Source organism: Megalops cyprinoides, chromosome 15 (genome assembly GCF_013368585.1).
Source record: "Megalops cyprinoides isolate fMegCyp1 chromosome 15, fMegCyp1.pri, whole genome shotgun sequence".
NCBI lineage: Eukaryota > Metazoa > Chordata > Actinopteri > Elopiformes > Megalopidae > Megalops > Megalops cyprinoides.
The window spans coordinates 14,255,313-14,278,669 of NC_050597.1; the positions used below are offsets into that span (position 1 = coordinate 14,255,313).

The window sequence follows — 23,357 nt, forward strand, 5'->3', positions numbered from 1 at the left end:
CTGTATTGAGTTCAGCTCTGACTTTAAGGTTTTGATTTCTGTCTCAGCTCTCTTCTTCCCCGTGGTCAGCTCTTCCATTTTCTGCTGGAGAACCTCCGACAGTTCCTTCTGCATACTGACAGCATCCACTTCTGAGCCCCGGCGCTGAACACTGTTCGAGAAGATTAATACACCTTCCCTGGTGACTGACTCACTCTCCAGTGTCTCGGCCTGGGCCAGGTTTGTCTCCATGCTCTTCACCTGATTCAAGAGCTCAGCCTCTACCCTCTCTTTGGCCTTCAGCTCCCGCTCCAGAATGCAGCTGTGCTCCTCCAGGTCCTGCACATCACTGTCTTTTCTCCTAAGATGTTCCTCCAGCTTTCTCCTGGCCAGCGTGCTCTCCTCAATGTTCTTCTTCAACATCCTCAGACTCTCCTCCAGGGATGTCCGCTTGGCCTCAGACTGCTGGATCAGCTGCCGTGCGTGCCCCAGCTCCTGCTCAGCGGTGGCCTTACTCCGTACCACCGTCTCCAGCTCAACACGGTACTGCTGTGCCTCGAATTCTGCCTTGGACTTCTGGAGGGTGAGGTCCTCTATAGTCTTCTGCAGAGCCTTCATTTCCCCCTCTAACTTTTCCTTCAGCTTCTGCTTTTCCGTCAGCGTGGTCTCCAGCTTCCCTTCCAAGCTTTCAAACTGTTGCCGCTTTTCGGTCAACATTGCCTCCAGCTCCTGAACCTGCTGCTGTAACCTGGCATTTTCCTCACTGCCAGCAGCCTTCTGCAGCTCAACAGTTTCCATCCAGCTGACATACTCAGTTCTTTCAGTTGCCTTCCTTCTCTACAACAAGAAACAGCGTCATCTACAATCCCCAAAAAAGATGGGTCCATGTCCAATAGAGGGAAATCTACAATACTCACCAGGGAAAGGATTGCGATATAAAGTGTCCCCCGCCACCTTTTCGCCATGTCAAGCTTCTATGATTTTTGTAGTTTTTACTATAAAGCAATGCTAGGTCTCCATCACCACTGATGATACAAAAGAAGGCATCTTTTGTATCTGCACAGCTGTTCAAAAGAACAACATCAAGGTGCTACACAAATGCAACACTGCTGCATGAACAAGCTTTTTACATTCAAGCCGCATTTGAAAATAAAGTAATACAGGGAAAAGGATAGCCATTGATTCAAAGACAAAAATCAATGTGCATTTACATTTAAGTAGCAGAACATCTACTTAAATATTTGCTTACACTTAAAGAGTGTATTACTCATATACAAAGACCTGAAAGAAAACAGATTTTTGGAAAAATAAATCCTTATACTCTGCTGTATGTTCTTCTAAAAAAAAAAAAAACACAAATGCCTGTATTACTAAGATACCTAATCTGATTTCACGCCACTGTGAAGGGCTTCTCTTTCATTTTGTCAAATTCTTTTCCACCAAATTGCTATGTTTCATGGATCCATGGCTGGGAGTTAGATATCAAATATGACCCACAATTTCAGTGATAAATAAATGTCCTTTTTTCAGAAACCCCAATCCATCACACCTTGTATTTTGTACACATGCAATGTACAAATATATAAACCCATTAAGGCGCATTTTATCAATTTCTCAATTATTGAAACTATTAAATTCCATTTGGTAACCACCACCATTATCCCAGATTTCAAGACGATCATATTTTATGACAGAAAATAAGTATTGTTTGACATTTGTTTACTTTTAAATCAGTACCTCTTCAGCACTCTTTTGGTGGTGGTCATTCTCCAGTCTCAGCTGCTTGGTGGACATTTGTAATTGCTCTGGGCATTGATTTGTGCCTTCATTATTTTCAAGTGCCTTTAATCTATTCAAAACCTGCATGATTTTAGTTTTCGGGCTCATATTTGGGTCTGAGAGGAACACTTCCAATCCTTCATCTTCACATGTTGCACTTAAATGACAATCTGTCGAGTTTGGAGGAAATTTGAGAGAAAGCCCTTCATCAAAGGAACGGCCTTTGATTGAGGGATTCTCCAAAACAGACTGGCTTACGGAATCTTCAGCACCACATTCACATCCAGCAATAGCTTCAGATAGCAAAGCATTTCTTCCAGTCTTTTCAAGAAAAGTTATTTGTGAATTAGAATTAGGCTGATGCCTAAGGGAACCTTTTGTGAAGCAATATTCCACACTATCCTCCTGGTTATACTCAAGCTCATCTGATTCCTCTTTTATAGTCTTAAGCTGTAAAGAACAAGAGGAATATGGAACATAACTCCTTTCTACTATACTGTCTTCACAGCTTTGCTCTCTTTCAACCACGTCTGGAAATTTACAGTCGTAGACTTGAGGTTCATTTCTATTTATCCTCAGTGGGATGGCATCCAGTGCAGTTGTGTGGGAGCCATCTTCTCTCTGAGTGTAGGAAGTGCCACAATGTAAATATTTTCCAGGTTCAGTCAACTGTTCCTGTTCTGTAGCAGTTACAGTTCTCAGAGTTGAACTAACCTCATCTCCATCTTCAATTATCTGTAAGATGGTATCATAGTAATTTATAGGACTGTTTGCTTTGGTGCCTCTACTATTCACCAACCTGTGATCAATCTCTATATTTGTCTCATGTCTAGCTGCAGATGTATTGGCCAGGATGTCTTTTTTTAGAAAAGAATGATGGGACTGCAAAAAGACAGGACTCTCATGGACCTCTATTGTGTCCTCAGAGAGAACATCCCTAACACTAAAACAGCCTGCCCCCTTGGATTTGATATGCTTTTCAGATGACAGATCCATTCTTTCTTGAACAATGTCCATTGCTGGAAGAAGGGATCCATCAACATCCTCCAAACTCGACAAGCGTTTTTCACTCGTATTTCCAAGATTGCCTCTTGGTGGGAGATCTATCTTTGTTCTTCCGCTGCACTGAGCTTCGTCAAGCACATATCCCACTTCCACTGAAGGCCACAATTCACCTTCATCAGAGGAAGACTGAGCACAACAGCACAGGTCATTAGAATGGCATTCTGTTTCTCAGTCTAGGTTGCAGCATTTATTGTTAGAAGTGAAGGCTGGAAGGAAACCCAAGTAGCCCAGATGCCCAGGTTTTAGAAACTTATTCCATATCAATACGAATTAAATTTCTGAACAGGCAACCCACTGCCATAATTTTGTTTTTGCATGATTTCACCATTTATTTGAATTTCATGATTTATTCAAGTGGAATCCCAACCTTAAAACACATAAATAAGTTTAATTTCCCCCATCACAGTATTAGTCATCTTAAAGTATAAATAACTACATAATCATTATTACTTTTTGTACTTTGTTGTATTAAAATCTAAACCAACAAACATAAAGGGGCAAATAATACCTTCAGAAATATTTGATCTGACTGTTTTATCTGGTAATACACATGAAGCCAAAGAGACAATCTCCCAGACATGGCATTCATTTTAGGCATGCATGCACAGAAATAAGGGATTAGTCTGTTCAAAGAGGAAGGTGAAACAATATGTGAGAAAAAGCTGTTCAGTATCATGTAAAATACAAACACAAGTCAAGTATAAATTCCAAATTTTCAAGCAATATAATGAATGAGTGCAACTGTGTATTTAAATAATCAGTGCTTCTCTGGTTTATCAGTGCTATCAAATCATCAGTGTTTCTCTGTGCCGCCCAGCAAGGGTAATTAAAGGTGGGTTTTCCTGGATGAAAATAAAAGTGTGTTCTTGGTTGACATAATGCTGCAAGGATGCAGTTAACTCATTTCCCACTAGAGTGTGGCATGTATGGACTTAACTATAACTGGGTGGAGAAAATTAGAAGCTTACTGTTGATGGATTATGTGAAGAGAGTGCTTAAGATTCTAGAGGTCCAGACACTGAGTGAAGAGCAGGTTATTCAGCCACCCAAATGTTACTACGTGTGTGGGCTAGCAACAGCCAATAATGCAGCATTTCATAATAAACTTGGAATGCTGCACTTTGAAAACTGTCATCTTGAATCAAGGATCTAAATGAGTCTGTAAATGAGTCTGGCACTGAATAAAGAGAGAACAAAGCAAAACAAACAGTGTATCTCTTTTGAGGTCCTGATCTCAGTCTCTGTCTGCCTACATACTTCACCAGTTCCCATACCTCTTCCTCCTCTGTCCGCTTCAGTGTCTCACTAGCAAACTTCACATACTGGGTCATAAGGGTCACCAAAGCAGTGTAACTGGTTCGAAGGTCCATGAACTGTAAGGACAAGGCAGGGCATCATTCTCCACACACTTTTCAACACACTTCTTTTAAGCCTCAGTGTACTTGGCCATTTTTACTTTTACTGTTGTAATTAAAATTATCCTCACCTCCTGCAAGATTGCATCAGAGGAGCTCTGCATTCTCCGGCGTTTGACAGGGGATTTATGTTGTGAGTCCACCATGGCTCTGTATGTCATCAGCTGGAGCTCATAGTCCTGACAGAGTGTGACATCAAAGTTAGCGTCCATGCCTCAGTCTTGTGGACCCCCTATCAGAAACTCTTTTAGGATACCCATTTATGGTGCTCTGGTGTTTCCTGTGATAACTTTTTTATTTGAAATGGCGGAAAAAAAACAGAAAATGAATGAATAAAACCTTTTCCTCAGCCATATCCATCAGTTTGTTTTCAGATGACAATCATTTTGACATTTAAACTGACATGGGTATTTAATGCCCATGAAAAATATGTCACATTAATTGGCCAATGCTATGATCCCTATCTGCTATGTATAATTTCAGGTACATGTAGGGATTCACCCAGCTGGGATTTCTATATGAATATGAGCACACGGTTGATTTCAGAATAAAGCTGGCATGCAGTTTGAGCCATCAGACAGCTTTCCATCACTGTTATTTGTCTTTGTGACTTCCTGCAGTTCCCTTCAGTGCACTGAAAGTGACAACCACACAGCATTTCAAACTGTGACACACTGACTGACCTTGACAGCAGCAGAGTACTGCTCTGAATACTTCTGGCACTCCTCAATCTTGCTTTGCTTCTGTTCAATTTCTGACATGAGGACCTGAAAAAAAGCATGACAACTTCAAAGGCCCTGGCTTACTGATATAAAACATTTACACATTCAATATATTTATTCATTGGGTCAATATATATGTTTGCAATAAACAATTTGGGACAAAAGAGTTAGAGCATTAGAATTACACATTTAGTGGTGGGTGAGACAAGTTATAGGAAGATATGAAAGATATATAAGATATGAAGTGTGTATAATAATAAAATAATATTTTTGTTTCTGATACGTATTAAGTGTGATTAATTCACTGATTGCGTCACCTTCTGCTGGTTGAGCAGCTCAGCAAGGGACTTGCTGTCCTCAGGCTGGTTCTCCTGCATCTTCAGCTGAGTGGCTTGCATTTCTTTGTTCCACTCGTCTAGGCTGTTGTATGTGTCTCTGTAATACTTCAGTGATTTGCCGATGCCCTCCAAGTCACGAAGTCTGTGAAAAAGACGGAAGAAATGCTTCCTTTCTCGTTCCCACGTACATTATTGATTTGCTTGGCAGGCACCAAACAGCAGACAGCACACAGCACTGACCTGTTCTCAATCTGGGAGTGCACATTCTGCCACCTCTCACCCAGCTGGTCTGCCTTCTCTTTGTGCCAGTCCAAGTCGAAGTCCCGCTCGTTGTGGGTCTTGAACATGCGGTCGCTGATGGCGCGGGCCTTCTGCAGCTCATCCTCCAAATCGTGGAAGACGCCGCGTTTATCGTCGATCTCTGTGCGCCATTGCTGAAATGCACCAAAGCCCACTATTCAAACACGCGCAGTGTCCAGACACTAAAATCCACTTGTGACATTTTTAATGGCTGCTAGATTGGGTCTACAGTGTATAATTACATTATTTCAAAGATTTTAGATTACTGCTAATATGCACCATGCGTGATAGAAACAGAAAGGGAGAGTTTTTTGTGGGGGACAGCGTCCTTGAAATGGACACTGGCCGTCATATTGCCTGAGCAGGTTCTGGAAGCTCATGAGTTTTGGAACAGCTGGGCGGGGAATGAGTTAACACAGCTAGAGCTTTGCACTGTACCTGAAATCCACTCAAGCCTGAAGAACAGGCATAAAACACAGAAACTGCCCACTGCCATTTTCCACACACACACACACACACACGCACACACACAAATGCATACGCACACAAATCCGTGCAAGTTTACCTTGAGCGTGCTCATAACAGTCTCAATCGCCTTGGTGTCAGCATTCACTGCATCCTCCTCACAGAGTTTCGCCTCGTACAGTTTCACCAAGGCCTCTGCGGTCTGACTGTGCTTCACCACCAGGCTCACAGTTTTAAGCCTGTGCCAGGAACAACAGCAATCAGACTTCACGTCAAAACCAACATCCAAAAGAATAAAATCCTCTGTATTAAGTACAGGAAACACTTGCCATTCCCAACACTTAATCAAACGAGTGAGAGGTTCAGATCTTAATGTGCTCATCTGCAAATCAATCAGTGTATATATCTATGTATCAGTATACAATATATTCTCATATTAAAGACAAAGACGTGATCCATTAAGCAAAAATGCATAGGCTGCAGAAACGTACTTCTCCAGGTAGATGGAGGACATGGAGTAAACCTGGCTCATGCTGTGGATGAGCACGTTGAGCTCGGAGGAGAGCGTGGGCACGGTGAGGGAGGCCGCTGCCTGGCTCACAAATGTCTCGCACTTTTCCTTCATGGTCTCCAGGTCTGCCTTCAGCCTGTCCAGATCATTCTTCGTCTTCTGTGAATGAAAAGAGCAAACACGACTCATCCTTCATATCAGGGCACTGAGAGGATGCAAAACAGTGATTGGTCACATGTGCAATATTAAATGAAAAATTTGTGTAAAATCCACAAGTCAGAAAATGAATACTGGATCATGCACTGTCCACACAGGTAACAGGAGGAAATTTTGTGCGTTGCAGCTTTTTGGAGTTTGGTTCTGATTTGCCAGTGCTTACCTCTTGCTCTGCAATGCGCTGCACACTCTCCTGCAAATCATCTCGGTCCAGAGGGGTGCGTATTTGCCGGATCAGGTGCTCCTCGTGGCTCTCGAGGCGCATACGGAAGTTACGCAACTCAGCGATGAAGAGATTGTACACAGATTCCTCGTGTTCCTCTGTTCACCACAAGAGGGAGCAAGTGAGACTGGACCATGACACGGCACAATACAGGGTCTAAACAGATTCTAGATCAGCTTTTGTTTTCCTCACGTTATATTCAAGGTTAGGCACTGAGTTTGAGCTGATGCTTCATCTGGATCACATTAGAGTCCAAGAGCAGAACAGAACATGTATTACTGGACAATCAGTTGGAGTTACAACTACCTTAAACAGACAGTGATAATCAACTTAATCAACTGGTTAAGCAATTCTGCTATTCTTCTATAAAAACTGTAAATCTGGCAACAAAACTAAGAACACACAGGCACAGACTGACACACAGATACACCCACACATACGGCAGGGCTCACAGTCATTGAGGATAAAGTCTAATTCCACACAGTATTAACTGATGCCTAATAGGCTTAAGGAATCAGGTGCTCCTCAGGGGGTGCTGAGCCAGATGATTCAGCAGGGAAAGGCAGGGAGTGTTAGGGACTTGCCTCTCTCTGCAGACTTCAGCAGCTCCTCATAATATTGCTTGCAGGCCTCAACATCCCTCTCCAGCTGGGTGCGGTCCGCCATGGAGAAAACCTCCGACTCCTCGCTGTCCCGCAGAAAATCTTCCAGGTGAGACTGCAGGTTGCTCAGGACCTGCTGGTGCTCACCTGGCAGCATAGTTTTGATCTGAAAAAGAGAGTGAACCATATTACTCACAGACCACTCACTCACTCCACTTTGCACTGTGTGTGTGTCTGTGGGTGTGTGCGCGCAAATATGCATGTATATTTCCGTGTGTGTGTGTGTAAATGTGCAAGTATGTGTGTGCAAAGGTGCAAGTGTGTAAGTGCGTGAGCATGAATGTTTGTGTGTGTGTTAGGATAATGTCCTGTGGTACATATTTTTGAGAGGGGTCAATGCTTATCTTATCCTACATCATGACCTTCAAAAATTTGCAAATGAATGTCAGTGAATTTGCAGATCTGTTCACAATGACACTCCTCAGGTAGAATTATGACGATATTGTGGGGCTACCATTTCCTCAGAATCAATGCTTAGGTATCTGTAAACCACTCCACAATAAACCTACCACAAACACATAATACAGTGTTCAAATAACATGCCTTCAGCGCTCTTGGATGTGAGAATAGGAAAGGTGTGTTCCTACTGAGTCACTTAATTACAGTCTGCATCCAGGCGTGTCTGGTAAGAGCATGAGAATGAGTAATGGGGGAAGTACTTTGTTAAACTTAAAGCAATTAAGTTCTCAGAAGAGAACTAAGGACAGTGAGAAGTGCAAAATTAAGCTTCAGTTACTGACTCTCCACCCATCTCTTCTGAGGCATCTTGCCAAAGGAGTCATATGAGACAGGTACACATGTGAGCACTAATGCAACACAACACTGCAACACAAAGAGGGACACTCACAGATGCTACATTAGCTTTGCGAATGGCTTGGATGTCGGTCATCAGATAGTGCCAGGACACCACACTCTTCATGTTAACATGGGACTGGTGCCACAGTGCCAGCACATTTTGGTACAGCTGCTCAATCCTAGAAGGAATTACAGGGTCAAGAGATATTTAGCAGTCGCCAACATGCATGACAGTGTACTAAAACACAATATGACTGCTTTAATAGTGCTTACAAATGAACAGGCATCATTCAAATATTTTATTAAAGCTGAAATCAAAGTTAGCTTGGTGGAGGGTATTTCTTCAGATCTGTGCCTTATGTTTTGCTACAGGGTCATTTCTTTTGATGATGCATAAATACTATACAACCTCCCTATATATGTCTTCCTATGAGTGTATTTTTATTTATTCTGTGGCAAACATTGTCCTTGGGGGATTATACTCTAGCCCATTAAATATTACTCTTAAGTAAATTACTGCAATGGTTTGCAGTGGAGGATTTGGTGATCATAAAGGTTACAAACTAAAGCTTATGAAATTAAACTTTCTAAGATGTGACTGAACGGAATTCCCAGAATGCAGTGCTTCTACCTGCTGGCCATGTCTGTGGCTTCCTTGTTGGGGGGAGGTACGGTGAAGCAGACAGAGGGCACCATGGCTTCATTGCCAGCGGGACTGATGACCTTCCACTTAGCTCTGTGAGAGTTGTTGGCCAGGACGCACTCGTCATCTTTATAGATGGTTATCTGCAAAGACAGGCCCACAGAATGCTAAGCAAACATCAGTGCAGAGCTGTTAAAAGCAGATTAGGGTCACATGTAGGGTCAAGGGTTCAAATCCCTGATGGGGCACTACTGTCACATACATAATGCATGCAACTTGTTCCAAGAGCAAAAAAAAAAAAAAAAAGGAAAAAAAACTTTCATCGCAGGGCCCTAAGGCTATAGGATAAGAAAGAGGATGAAACATAAATATTCTACTTAGCACTGTAAAGGCCTTCTACTAAGCTTCAAAATCTTCCAATCTAAACCCTGTTCAGCCTCCACAGTGCACTAGAACTGTAACCATACCCCTTCGTTGTTTTCCATGGAAAAACAAGTGACTAGCACACAGGTGGCTGTAGTTTAATACCCTGTACTGGAGAGCATTTACTTGTCTCGGGATAAATAATGAGGATATCTGATGACTATAACTGCTGTCTGTGAATTGCTCATAGTTTTTACCCCCTCTATCTAGACATTAGAGACAGTACAGAATTCGGTGTGAGGACTTGGGAGAAGTGTACCTCGATCTGCCGATAGTCACAGATGGCCTTGACGGGGATGGAGGTCCGTACAGGGCTGTCAGAGTTGCGGGGCTTCAGCTGGACAATGCTTTTTGCCCTGCCCACCAGGCCAGCCACAGTGCCACGGTACTGAAGAAGTTGCTCCTTCTCGTCCTGGGGACACAGCAAGCCCACAGTCAGCCACCAATAAATCACAAGAGTAGAAATGGGAGGGTGTCACACCAGCATCCATATATCAACCAACCACAGAGAGGTTTTAATGTCATGTCACCCTTTGCATGTACCTCTTGCTCACCCCGATACTGCCTGTACCTTGAGGGTTTCTCAAGCAACGAAATATGAGTAGTACACAGTGAAGCTGAAATACTCACAAGGCACACAGTCATGTGCTGAAGGTACTTATCACAACATTATGAGGCTGGTAAACACCGTTACAAAGTGGCACCAACCTGGTATATTATAGAAATATGGACAAAGATATGAAATTTGCATCTCCAAGTACAGCTGGTCAGCCCTAGCTTATGTAATTTCCATATATCAGTCATTCTTTACCATGGAGTCCTGGACCAGGTCTTCCAGTTTATGCAGGCTGCTCGTTCGGTCACAGCCATACTTTCTTTGGATGGTGTCTTGAAGGCTCTTCAGATAATCCATGGACTCTTTGGCATCAGTGAAAAACTGGGAAGCAAGCAGAGAGGCTGGATGAATTTCCACCACACAATCCAGCTTCGTTATGAATGAATTCCAACTACACGCATCCAGATTCATTACTCAGCTGAGCCATTGTCCAACTGTTTCCATTTGCTGAGCTGCTGGAGTAGGACTCACCTCAAAATAGACAGCGTTCTCTTTTAAGTGTTGCTCCACACAGCCACACAGCTGCAGAATCCAGCTCCACTGCGTCTGCATGGCCGCCCTGTATGCCTAGTGTGTCCCAAAGGGAAAGACATTGTAAAAAAAAAAGTGGCACTGGAGACAGATATTAGCCATGTCAATAGATTCAGTGGACATCATTAAAATAACATCATCACCTGAGCCAGTTGTCACAACAGACCAATATCTTACTGAAGTTCCTCAATTTGATTATTCACAAGGAGTGACATTTTTTCAGATGATGAAATAGTTTTTCTGACCTATAGATGTCTTACAATATACTGGATTTTCTCATTCAAAATACATAAATGGCACATAGATTAAAAAATTAAGTAGTTATATAATTTTGTAAGTATAAGAACTATTTATGTCATAAAGGCTGTGGTGAAAGAGGATACTAGAACAGCCACCACATGAAACTTGTGGGAAAGAGAGCTGGGTGAGTGTGACCGTACTTCGATGGTTAGCCGGGCCGGATGGTTTCCCCCCAGGAGCTGCTCCGCCTTCTCCTGCACAGACTTGATTGCCGCCTCCTTGTCCTCCAGCTCTCTCATGAGATCCTGCAACAGCAAAACATGATACCTCAGGGCCTCCTGCTTGACACTCACACCAACAACTCCAAAGAATTCCCCTGCTCTCCCAGAGCCAATCACACTGATGGACATTTCTGACAAGCAGAGACCAGCAGTGAGTTGATTGATTAAATGAAGCGAGAGAATGCTTTGGAAAGACTACATCTGATGTCATCTGTATAATTAGGATATCAGTTACAGAGGCGCGTCCTGTGCATCAGCTGCCAGTTCCACAAATGGGAGCGTTGCTTACCGAGAACACTCTCCTGACTCTTTGAGCTCAAGTCCCTGCAAGTGTTCAAAGGCAACATGACTCCCACACAGATGCCTCTACAAGATGGTGTTTGCACCTGCAGTGCTAAGCTCTGAGATGATGGGACTCACCTCCTGGGGAACAATGTTTTTCCAGCCTATTCTTGCTAGGCATTATGAGTCAGATTATCTAACTGGCACACCACATATCTCTCATCACTTCCTTTCTACACCCAAAGGCCAAGTGCACATAATATTAAACCTACTATGTTACAACCATTCAGCAGATGCGCATCTATAAGCAACTTAACATAGGTTACGATTTCACATGTTACCCATTTATATAGCTGGACATTTACTGAGGCAATTGTGGGTTAAGTACTTTGCCCAAGGCAAACTTTTGGTTAAAAGCCCTGCTCCTTACAACCATGCAATACTACCATGCCAGTTAGTTATTAAAACTAAGGAAAAGATAACCATTTTTACCATTTGCAAAAACCACAGCAGCAATAAAACAGCAGTATAAATAGGAGCCCCCCGGGTAGTTGGACACACCCACAGATCATCGGGGTGTTGACAAGAAGGTAGGATTAACAGGGATAAAAGAGCAGGGCGTGACTCACTGCATGGTAGTCCCTCTTTTTGGAGATGTTGGTGTTGCGGTCACTCCACTCAAAGGCCACCTCCTCCTCCTCCTTTTCATTGAGCCAGATCAGCTCATGGGTGGCTCTGGACACAAAGTCGTGGAGACTTTCCAGGTGCTTCTGTCGGTTCCTCGAGGAGTTCTGGGGGAGCACAGAGCCAAAGGCAAACTGAGTCTCGGATCCCCATCAGCGTTTCGGTTTGCACTGTATCAGCATGGCCCATGTGAATGCCCCTCTGACTGGGGATGTTTCTTCTGATTCGTTTCACGTTCAAATATGCTCTGGTTCTCAATACTGAACATTTAACTCATCATACTCCATTTTTCCCCAAGCACTGGATAAAACTCCTGTTCTTTGGGCGTAAAGAGTGAATCATTGCGCATACTTACATTCATTTACATTTTCAGGGCAATAAAATTAACATCTCTGAATTTTATTTCGTTCAATGCTGTTAGTTGTCTCTCTCATAAATGCTGATGAGAAAGAGTACCACTTTACGTTCATTAACAAGCATTTGAACAGTAATCCTCACAACATTAGAGCTCTCATTAGCACATATTTGCCTCAGCTATTGGAGTATTCCATTTTACCCACATGTCTTATGTGTAGCAGTTAAACAGTTGTGAGCATTGGCAAACTCACCAGCAATTTCCCATACTGAGTCTCTAACTTGCCCAGCTTCTCAGAGTAACTGTGTTTCATGGGTTGTGTCATCTGAATCTGTGAAAGAATTCCTGCTGTAATTATCTGTTGCTCACTGGTTTTCATGAAAAACGTTTAAAAAATTTACTTTCAGTATGCATTCAGTACACCAAACTTACAATATACTAAACATACATTCAGTATACTTCCAATACATCCTATATATTTCAAATACATTTTAAATCCAACAAAGACATTTGTAAGTAATTGTATAATATATTGAACCTTTTGAATTCATGTCAAATTCAATGTCTTGCAGAATGCAAGACATGAAATATATGATTGGAAACTGCAATGCAATAAAATAGCAGGTGCAATAAAACAGTAATATAAAAATAATATACATTACCTCACTAATTTTGGCTTCTTTAAGGCTCATTTGAAATTCTTCAATGGCTCGGTGCACGGTTTTGTGATTTTCCAAATGTGATTCTACGCTCGGCAAATCTGACCCCCACTCTCCGCGATCCAGTTGCACCTTCACAGAAAAAGAAAACACAGTGAACAAACCCAGAGGTCATTTACATGACAAGAGCAAAAATTCTGTCTATTAAAATAAAATGACTGCTTAGAGCTGGAAAATGAAAAATGACAACAGACCTTATTATTCATGAACATCTAACAATATTGTAACAATATTTTTCTACATTTACAAGAAGGACTGCACAGAGACAACTTGCTGCAAATTGCATGTGCATGCATGGAAGGATCCTCCCCTGCTATAATTCTCACCTGCATTTCTTCCACCCAGTTAAGGAGGTCCTGCACAAAGTTCATGTTGACCTCCTCCTCGGTCATGTTGGGGTCCACCAGACAGGACTTGACCAGGGGCTTGCGGATCTGCATGAGTTTCAGCTGCTGCAGGGCCCCGGGGTCCACCCCCCCTCCGCCCCCGATGCAGGGCTGCAGGCCGGGGGTCATGACCGGCGTCAGGGATGGCGGGAGGTTCGGGGTGAGAGCGGCAGAAAAGGCGGAGCAGGACGGCACCAGGCCCCCCGAAGTCAGGGTGGGCGTGAGGGCCGGCGTCAGCCCCGAGTTGAGGTTGGGACAGATGCCCGAGTTCAGGCTCTGAGTTATTCCCGAGATCATCATCTTGGTCTGCTCGGTAGTCAGCGTGTGGCCTTTGCTGTAGACCGATGAGCACTCGCTCCGTAGGGCCAGCAGGTCGTCCCGGAGCTTGGACACTCTGATAAACAACAAGAGAGAGATGGGCTGTTAGCACAGTTCAAGCGTTCAGCACTTCTTTCATCATCTTATTAAATAACAAGGACAACCAAGATAAATCTGATGATTTGTATTTAATGTCTTTGTCACAGGAATCACATCTGTGGGTCTACATGTGTTTTCCTTTGAATACAAAAACTGAAAAAAGTGATGGATGGATTCAAAAGAAAAGACTGCCTACAGGACAAGGAAGAAATGGTTTGATTTTACAGCTGTCATGGGTAGAGGAGATACACAGTTTTCAAATTGCTTACTCCAGCTTTTACCAGTTCTATCCTTGAATTAAATGACAATATATTCCATGTATTCTGAATATTTTTTTCTCACAAAGCAGCAGGTATATCACCCATCACAGTTTGTAGCGGGGGCACGCTCACAGTACCTCTGAACAAGCTGATCGGCCAAGTAGAACTTTCCGTCCAATAGGATCTGGATATCCACCACCTGCTGTCTCAAGATGTTCTCACATTCCAGCAGGTATCCAGCAATCTCCGCTTCGTTCTGGAACTGAATCCCTGATTCCAAACGCTTTGCATCCTGGCACAAGAGGTATAATAATCAATATGTTCTATAACAATCATATGTTTCTAGTCATAAACATAATATGTATCTCGTTTAACCATTATTATTATTATTATTATTATTATTATTATTACTATTTAACAGTTTCAGGTGGCACAAGCCACAAGCAGAGTGTCCAGATAGTATAGTTCAGAGCTAGTGTAGTGCAAACATCAATCAATGCCAAACAATAAAAACAGACAAAGAGCTCATAAAAAACCTTACACTCCTAGAAGGGAGCATGTGAAGTGATTGTTTTTGACTTACTGACTGAAGGGCACTTCGTGCAAGTGCTAGTTTATCCTCCCCAGCTACACAGTCCCTCTGGACCCTGTTTGCAATCTGCTGCAACATTTCAAGTCTACAAAAGAAGAAAGACAAAAACTCCAGATTAGCATTTTCATTTGCATTTACATTTAATCATTTAGCAGATGCTCTTGTCCAGAGTGACGTACATTTATGAATGCTGTTTAAAACAGGGCCCTCCACTCCCCTTCACCAGTAACAGAACAACCCATGCCACCTTGCAAAATTCCTGATGCAAAAAACCGTTTCGGCACAGTTAGTGTCAACACAATCACCACACCGCACCCCACGAAAGTGTACGAGCCCTGACCTGGGTTCATACACGGCGTTGTTGTTGAGAACGACCGGCGTGCTGGAAAAGAGCAGCTCAGACGGGCCCAGCAGGTTCTCGGAGGAACCAAGACTGGTGAGGGTACTGTCACTCACAGATGAGGCGCTGCCGCAGAAGGCCAGGTTGCTGTGCATGGTCAAGGACTGCACTGCGTCCGCCCCCCCACCCACCCACACCTCCCACGGCACAGTCACACCCTCTCCGAGTGAGACCTGGGCTCCCAAACGCGTGCACCGCACCTCCGCTTCTCCACGCAAATCTACAGAGAGGCGTGTGGCGGAGAGGGTGTCCTGCTTCTCCCATTTATAGGCTCCCACGCTTTCACTCACCTTGGGGAGAGGGAACCAATCATGCGCCTTCACCCCTGCAGGATCTTTCGCTTGGGGCCACGCAAAAAAAAATAACTTATGTCATATATTTAAATTGGCCGTGCCAATACAACAGGTTCAGACAGTTACCCTCTGCAAGGGTAGGGCGTGGAATGTATTGCCGGGGGGAGAGGCAGCCTCCACTGTTCATTGCCCTCCATCAGTAATAGAATTAAAAAAAAATAAACTGTTTCATTACACGGCTCAGCCCTGTATTTATCTCTGTAATACTGCAAGACCTTGACTGAACACCAACAAAGAGAGGTGATTTCCAGACAAGATGTGGCACAGAGTCTCCTCACACAGCCCAAAAATGACTTAACTCTTAATGACAGGAGAGGAGCACAAAGGCTACCTTTAACTGAGCCAGCACGTTTGTGTATCAACAAAACCCCACTGAAAAGACTTGCGATGTGACCCACCCATTGAGAAAAAAGCAATGAAGGGTAAGTGAATGAAACTATGCTTTGAAAGGCCAATTTTATATGAGATTCCAAAACCCATACAAGGGTTCATTCAATCAAGTCCTTACATCTTCTAACCACCATGGACCAAATCGCAGGTAGCCACCTGCATTCTAAAAGGGTGTCCATCCCTAAATTTCTAACCGCCTAATTCAGCAACCAAGATTCGTCAAACCATTATTTGACAAATCTAAGACACCATCACTTCATGCAAAATTTGTTATACATACCAGTGTTCCCTCTGTTGTCTTCTGACATGCAAATTTTAAAAAAATATTAGCAGGAAAAAAAATCCTACATTTCAAAACTGACAGATTAGATCAAAACACTGACACACCTGCTAGTCACAAATGTGAAAAATTTACATATAGGTCTCGTGGGTAAGACACAAGACAACCTGATACTGCAGTGGGAGATCAGGCGGTGGGGTCAATGTTTTGATGGAATTTGAAACTAAGGCTGTCACTTAAGTACAGAGGGAGGCCCATAAATCTTGATAGTGACAGGGGCAGCGGTGCCCTGTCAAAAGAAGCTCAATTGCTCATACCTCTCCAATTCAGGCCTCAGGCTCTTCTCCCTCTCAAGCATGCCGATGATCAGCTTGCCCCATTCCTTCTCCACGTCGTTGGGGTGGTAACCCTGCGGCAGCCGAATACGGCCAAACTCGATCCACACCTGCCCCAGGACACACACAAAACCCCTTTATATTTACAACAAACCCAGTGATGGCTGATTCAGTTGCTGCAGCATGAGCAGTAATGTTAGATTTAGATTGAAGTAGACGTACCTCTAGCATTTTATAAAGATGCTTAATTTTGGTCTTCTCATTTTCTTTCGGCGGTATTTCATTCTCTTTAAACTGCAAATACTGTGTATAAAGTGCCTGCAAGAAAAATAAATCAATATGAAGTAAAATTACTGGTAGCCTGCTTTACCAGTCTGGAAAAATCACTGAATGCTATACTGTGAACGACAAACTAGCACCTTCCAGGGTCTCCTTCCACACACACTGACTCTAACTCTACAGCAAAAAAGTGCTACAGCACAGAGAGCTCCTTTCTAAATTGCAGCTGGTGCCTGTTTGGAGAAAATATAGCTTCTCTCTGCACCTCTTTAATAATGATTTAATATTCAAACTGCATATGAGACGCTGTTTGGATCCTCTCAAAGCGTACAGGTACTTTGCCCCAGGCCTAGATGGAGCTTTGATATATTTAACATCCATTTCTTAATAGGAATCAGGACACAAGTAAAATTTCCAATAACATTCCAGATACAAGGGGCATATATGTAAAATATCATCACTTGGTATATCTAAATTCTTCATATTCATGAATACATTTTAAAAGTATCAGTTTGATAAAACTGTCTCTTGCTCTTGCTGTGAAATGTTGTTTTCATGGGTACACTTGTTTTGTAATTTGCTAGATGTTCTGGTTCTGCATGACTACCTGCTTCTTTGCACTCCCTCCAGGAGACAGTATGCAAGGTGACAAAGTTGATCAGTACCAAAGAGTCACTGCATCTCTCTGCTGCAGAGATTTACAGCCAGCTGTTTCTGACAGAACTCACCTTGAGTTCCACAGGGTTGCTTGGGAACGTTCTGTCAGACATAATTGCCACATGATGCTTGATCCATTGGCTGAGGTAATTGACCATGTTCTGATACTCCACCCACTTGATATCCACGTCCTGTTGTGACGGAAGATGAAACAGAAAATTGCCTTCAGACTAAAAGTACAAAATACCCTGTCAGCCTATTAAAATTGTTCAAAATTTAACCAACCAAACATCTGTTAGTTACATTACAGTTGTCCCCATAGGTTTTTCCCTCAAAAGCTAGGGGTCATTTGACAATGTAAATTCCACATGGTAGATTTAACACTGGAGTTCATTAACACCAACTTTTGTACAACAGTGTACACAGCTGCTGACTTTAAATTTTGGCAACTGCATATATCAACTTTCTAAACCAAGCATGTAAGAACACACATTTCACCCTTTTCACATCACAGATAAACATAACCTCTGGTTTGTTAAAGGTTTTACTGTTGTTTGACAGGCAGATGGTTTGATAAAGTTTTGTTGAAACTTTGTGACTTCAGCCTAAAGGTGCATGAGAATATTAATTGTTCATTATTGATTTTTAGATGATCCATTACAAGTAATTTAACGAACAAAATGTAACCCATCTGGACTGAGTCAAAACATCCCAATCAGATTCTGGTTGTCATGCACAATACACATTTTGACACCCGCTGTAAACAGAATCTAGGGCTCGGACAAGGCAGATTGTACATGTTAAGATCAACTTGAGTGATTTTTTTTAGCCAACAGAAATTATTTCCATAATGTTCTGGCAGGGCTTTCCAACGCTGACAAGCAGCCCTAAGCTGCATGCTCAGGCTTACATGGTTATGTTTGCATTGGTATGAGCCAAGCTTTACATATTTAGTTGACTGCAAAAAAAATGCAGTGGAATGCTTTTATATAACATGAAAAGGTCATTTAGAGTTAGCTGTTTGTCTGAAACAAGTTGTTGAAATATCACAACTGAGTGATTTATTCTGAGGATTAATCTATTGTCACTCCAGAGGTGATTTGTAATTTTACTTATTTTCATTTTCAAAATGACGTGACTTTCCTGTTGTTTGGATGATGCAGGAGAAAAGAGATCATTGCTGAATTGCTGCACTGGTTTTGCTTTCTGAAGATAAGACAATGTGTGGGGTTGAAAACCTTCAATCACAAGACCTGCTTAAGCACTCACTTACAACCGACGGACTGCCAAGGCCTAAAAACAAGCAAAGGCCCAAAATTCCAAAAATACAGTGAAAGCTTGGTACTACATCAAGAGGCATATTTTCACATTTGCAATACTGTAAGCGCAATGCATGGCTCATCTCAATTCAATTCAAAGTTCAGTGATATAAAGGCTGAGGTTCAAAAAATTCTGTGAACCACAAGGCGACATTTCAGATCATTTTAATGGGGTGAAATTCAAAGGTTGTGATTTGTGGGCCTGTGTTAAGTTGCAGGAATGCTAAAAAAATTTTTTGCAACATTCAGAATTTCACAATCCAGCAAAACAGAGTTGCTTCTTGAGCATGGTCCACAGACTGAAAGCTGTTGTGCTGTTTCATTACGATTTGTCTTTTACAGAAAAATGTCAACTCTACTGCATTTGCTGGGAGATTCTTGCATTCTGCATACATCCATCACTTATCAATATCAAACATCTTACATCTTCTATGGACATGGACCTTGTGCATGGTACCCAAATTCCACACAGAACATACTTACATTAGCATTGATTCCCTCCATGCCCTCTGGCACTTTTGGGAAAACATCATACAGCGTGGAAACGTAAGTAATGACCGACTTCTCATCAGGAGACTGCACATCCACATCTGATTACAGGGGGAAAAGTTGTATCAGTTTCAGCAGAACAATTTGCATTTTCCATTCATTCAACTTTTTCACACTAGCGACAGTGACTCTATATAAAAAGAATGCAAGTAACATACTGAACGGGGGGTGGGGGGGGGGGGGTCTGTAAAGAATTATAAAATAGAGATTACAGTGAACACAATATCTGTTCAATATCTGTTTCTATTCCAGACTACATATTTAACTGAAGCTGTTCCCAAATCTATATTTCTGAAAAAAGTATCACAGAGATGTTTTAGGCTGGAATTTTGGTTGTGATGTAGTCAGCTTAGTCTGGTGTAGTGGTTGAAGGAATAAGCATTGTAACCAAAGGGAATAGAGCTCGTACAATTCATAGGTCTGACTTCCAGGTGGAGTTGTACCTTTCTACCCTAGAGCAAGATACTGTACTTAACCTGAACCTTCAGTAAAAATTCCACTGTGTAAACTGGAAAATGTGACATGTAGAGGTATATGCTAAGCATATAAATAAATGTAGTGGTAATAATAGAAGCATATGCTCTTCCACCAATCAGAATGCTATCCAAATGTTCTCAGTCACTGCATGGTAAATGAGCTAAAGAACATGTGCCTTGACATGTGATGCCTGTTACCCTACCAGCAACTTCACAGGGAGAGCCTATCTGGGGAATGTCCCTTCCTTAACTTTACTTAAAAGTTTCCACTTCACAGCACCAAGGCTTGCATTCAATCTAAGCACCAAGGTCTCTGGCCCTTAATTCAGCGTAATCAGATTAAGAAACTATTATTTTTATACATCATCACAAATTGAATGCACTCACTGAAACTAAGAAAAAATGTCGTGCGAAAATAAAAAAGTGAAATATTTGCTGAAATCCATTACTCAAAACCGAAGCATTACTTAAAATGGTAGGAAAAGACTACAGTAAGAGTGGCAATCAAACTGCAAGAGAGGACTGCTGCACAGTGAAAACCAACATGTCTCAAGCATGTGCAAAATAGGCTTGCAACATAAGCTTGCTTTCCATCCCTCTGAGAAAAATAATAGAGGTTTTCCTATGCGATAAACTCCTACGCAATTTGCCCTTCATACTGCAGATATGTTGCAGTGCATCCATGTAAATTATGGAGGAGCACTGTCAGTGAGTGTTTTGCTGCTCCTTCAAACACCTGCCACTGAAAGCCCATGAGCAAAAATAGTTCACCTTCAGGGTCTAGCAGTCTAGCGACACCCAGCTGTTCTGCCACGCTGAAGGCCTGCTCCAGGTTTGATCGGCTGCTCTGGGTGGACACTCGACTCATATCCACTAGGTCCGGCCTGCAAAAACAAAGAGGTTTTTTTCTGATGTCAAAATCTTTTTGGGTCCTTTCAGATATCTTGAAAAACATCAAGCTATTCATCAAGACTGAAATCTACATCCACAAAAAATGGTGTAGTGCAGATATAATCTCTTTTCACTCCAGCAAAATCTCCAATGTTCTAGCTGTTTCCTGGATAGTTCCAGACCAGTCACCAATGATACACTGCACCAGCTCTTTTAGGGGCTTAAATTCTAATGCCATTATAGTAAATATTGTAATTATGACTATTATTCATCTTACAGACACCCTTACCAAATAGACTTACAAGGATTTAGCTGCAAATAAATTGTTAATGATAAACTGCACAATATCTTTCAAGGGCCTGAATTCTAATACTGTTACAGTAATTATCTGGCAGACAACATTTGTCCAGGGCAACTAACAGGGCATTAACTAACATTACTAACAGCATAAGCCTGCCACAAAGGCTACATAGAGCCCTCCTAGAGTGTAAGTACTCTAATATTAGACCAATCTTAGCAATTCAGTTATTATGATTCATAATTCAATTTAATATCTCACATGCTTGTCTATGTAGTAGGGCATGTCTGGTGTGTCTGCTGAATTATACTGAATAATGAAAGTTTCTTACACTAATTTCTTTGCCCTGATAATTACTGATCTGTTGGTCCTCTTTGAAATGGTTTCATGCCAGGTGATACAGGTGTTTTCTTTTGTCTGTTTCCTTGGGGTATATGGAGTAATATAGATCTGACTTTGATATATCTTAAGGAGCTTGAAGCATAACTGAGCATGCTGGTGAAAGTCAGTACCATACTGATTTTATGTATAATCTGAACGTATATGTATGTATTTTCTCTTGCACACCATCGTTACAAGGAGTAGAGGAAGCAGAATTATTTATGTATTTCCGTGCATTGTTTTCCTGTTAAAGGTGAGCACAAAATTCCTTGGCATCAAGAAGTACAACATTGAGCATGATCTCACATAGCTGTGGGTATAAGCAAACCACAGAGGAAATGCCTGACAGCACTGTTTATATTACCAGACGTTCCGGTGGAATGAATCTGTGTTTACTTGTGAAATGCAAACAGCTGCATGAGGACAACAAAGGTGAAAGGTCAATGGAAAAATGCCATGTGACCCACAAGCATCTAGAGGATTCGTGGTCTAGGATTATACATCCACAGAGTGTTCTATGCAATATGTTCTATGTGTTCTTTGTGACAGACTTGGCAAAGACTGAGCAACGTTTCTATGAGAAACAACAGGACAAGGCATTGGGAGATTAGTATATGTTTAACACAAGGGAACATGGGAACCATGACAACCATAGAGTCGATTCCACTCTGTAGCCTCCTTAGCCTCAAGAATCCACTTGGACCACTAAACTCAAATTACTGGCTTGAATATCCTGCATATTTCAAACCGAGTAGAAACTGTCATGCAAGGAAATGATTATGCAGTTCAAAGGAACGGCACTTGTACACTGCTCCAAACAAAACTTCTTATTGTGACAACATTTCGATCCTGCTCCTGAGTGCATACAACATGTCTAATGTACTTGGTGCAATGCACTGAACTACGTCAGCAAAGCAGGCAAGTCTGCGGATTAGAAGAAGGAGGAATGCACTTATGCCTGATTTCATTATAAGTAACCAGCTACTCTCCTTTCCATGTCTCTTTTCTTCACATTCTTCAACCCTCACACCAGAAGGACTAAAACTGCAATTTTCAGCACTGTTCAACAACCACATCAATGAATAACCATGGTGGCTAATCTCCCTGCAAAATGTATACCCTCCAGCAGGATTCCAGCTCTATTTGAAACACGAACAATCACAGAACTGGTAAGTGAGGTTACACCATTTCCACTGAGACAGTAATTAGTTCACTCAAGCGAAGAGGTGGGTGTGGAAATAAGGCAAATGGAAAGATGAGCCCTTGGAAAGGGATTGGACCCCTCAAGGTATAGTTTATCTATGCATCTGTCTTAATATTGTCGCATCAAATACATCTGACAAAAATACAAGGGTCTTTTCAGGAGAAACAGCATGCTTTGCTGCTTGCATTTGTTCACTTGTTGTTTCCTACTTATTATTATTCTCATTTTTTTCTAGATTTACTGCCCACAGTTAAAAAAAAAACTTAAATAGTGTTAATAGTGTGCGCAAAGAATATAATCCTCTGATTGCCAGTTCCTCTCCAGTTAACTTGAAGATGATGCCTGTGGTGACATTTTCGACTACAAAGAGAATGCCCAGGAGGGTTTAGCTGGAGTATCAGACAATGGTACCTGTATTTGTGGATGATGGCGTTGAACAGTCTCCCGTCCCGCCAGGACGTGGTGAAGTTGTCGCAGCGGACTCCTGCGTAGCCCTCTGTCATCTGCTGGGACCAGAGCAGCAGCCTCTCCTTGGCTGTCATGTCCTCTGACTCCCCCGTGACATGGATGTCCGAGATCTGTGGCCCCCAAAACACCCCAAAGCCTGTTAATTTCATATGAAGCAGACAGTACTCTGTCTGATATC

The 23,357-nt window shown here is 42.2% G+C and overlaps 1 protein-coding gene across 1 annotated transcript in view; it reads right to left on the reverse strand.

Annotated features, from left to right (window-relative positions):
* The window catches only part of dst (dystonin), a 168,405-nt gene that overhangs the window by 79,557 nt on the left and 65,491 nt on the right, over positions 1-23,357 (reverse strand). Inside the window, 27 exon segments of the mRNA XM_036546201.1 lie at positions 4,098-4,196; positions 4,310-4,417; positions 4,922-5,005; positions 5,278-5,440; positions 5,539-5,732; positions 6,164-6,302; positions 6,555-6,733; positions 6,954-7,111; positions 7,598-7,781; positions 8,523-8,649; positions 9,102-9,256; positions 9,796-9,948; positions 10,348-10,473; positions 10,624-10,719; positions 11,124-11,228; positions 12,116-12,277; positions 12,779-12,856; positions 13,188-13,316; positions 13,571-14,024; positions 14,445-14,599; positions 14,891-14,984; positions 16,640-16,767; positions 16,880-16,975; positions 17,665-17,784; positions 19,396-19,502; positions 20,709-20,821; positions 23,123-23,289. Coding sequence (XP_036402094.1) covers positions 4,098-4,196; positions 4,310-4,417; positions 4,922-5,005; positions 5,278-5,440; positions 5,539-5,732; positions 6,164-6,302; positions 6,555-6,733; positions 6,954-7,111; positions 7,598-7,781; positions 8,523-8,649; positions 9,102-9,256; positions 9,796-9,948; positions 10,348-10,473; positions 10,624-10,719; positions 11,124-11,228; positions 12,116-12,277; positions 12,779-12,856; positions 13,188-13,316; positions 13,571-14,024; positions 14,445-14,599; positions 14,891-14,984; positions 16,640-16,767; positions 16,880-16,975; positions 17,665-17,784; positions 19,396-19,502; positions 20,709-20,821; positions 23,123-23,289 — 3,873 coding nt within the window.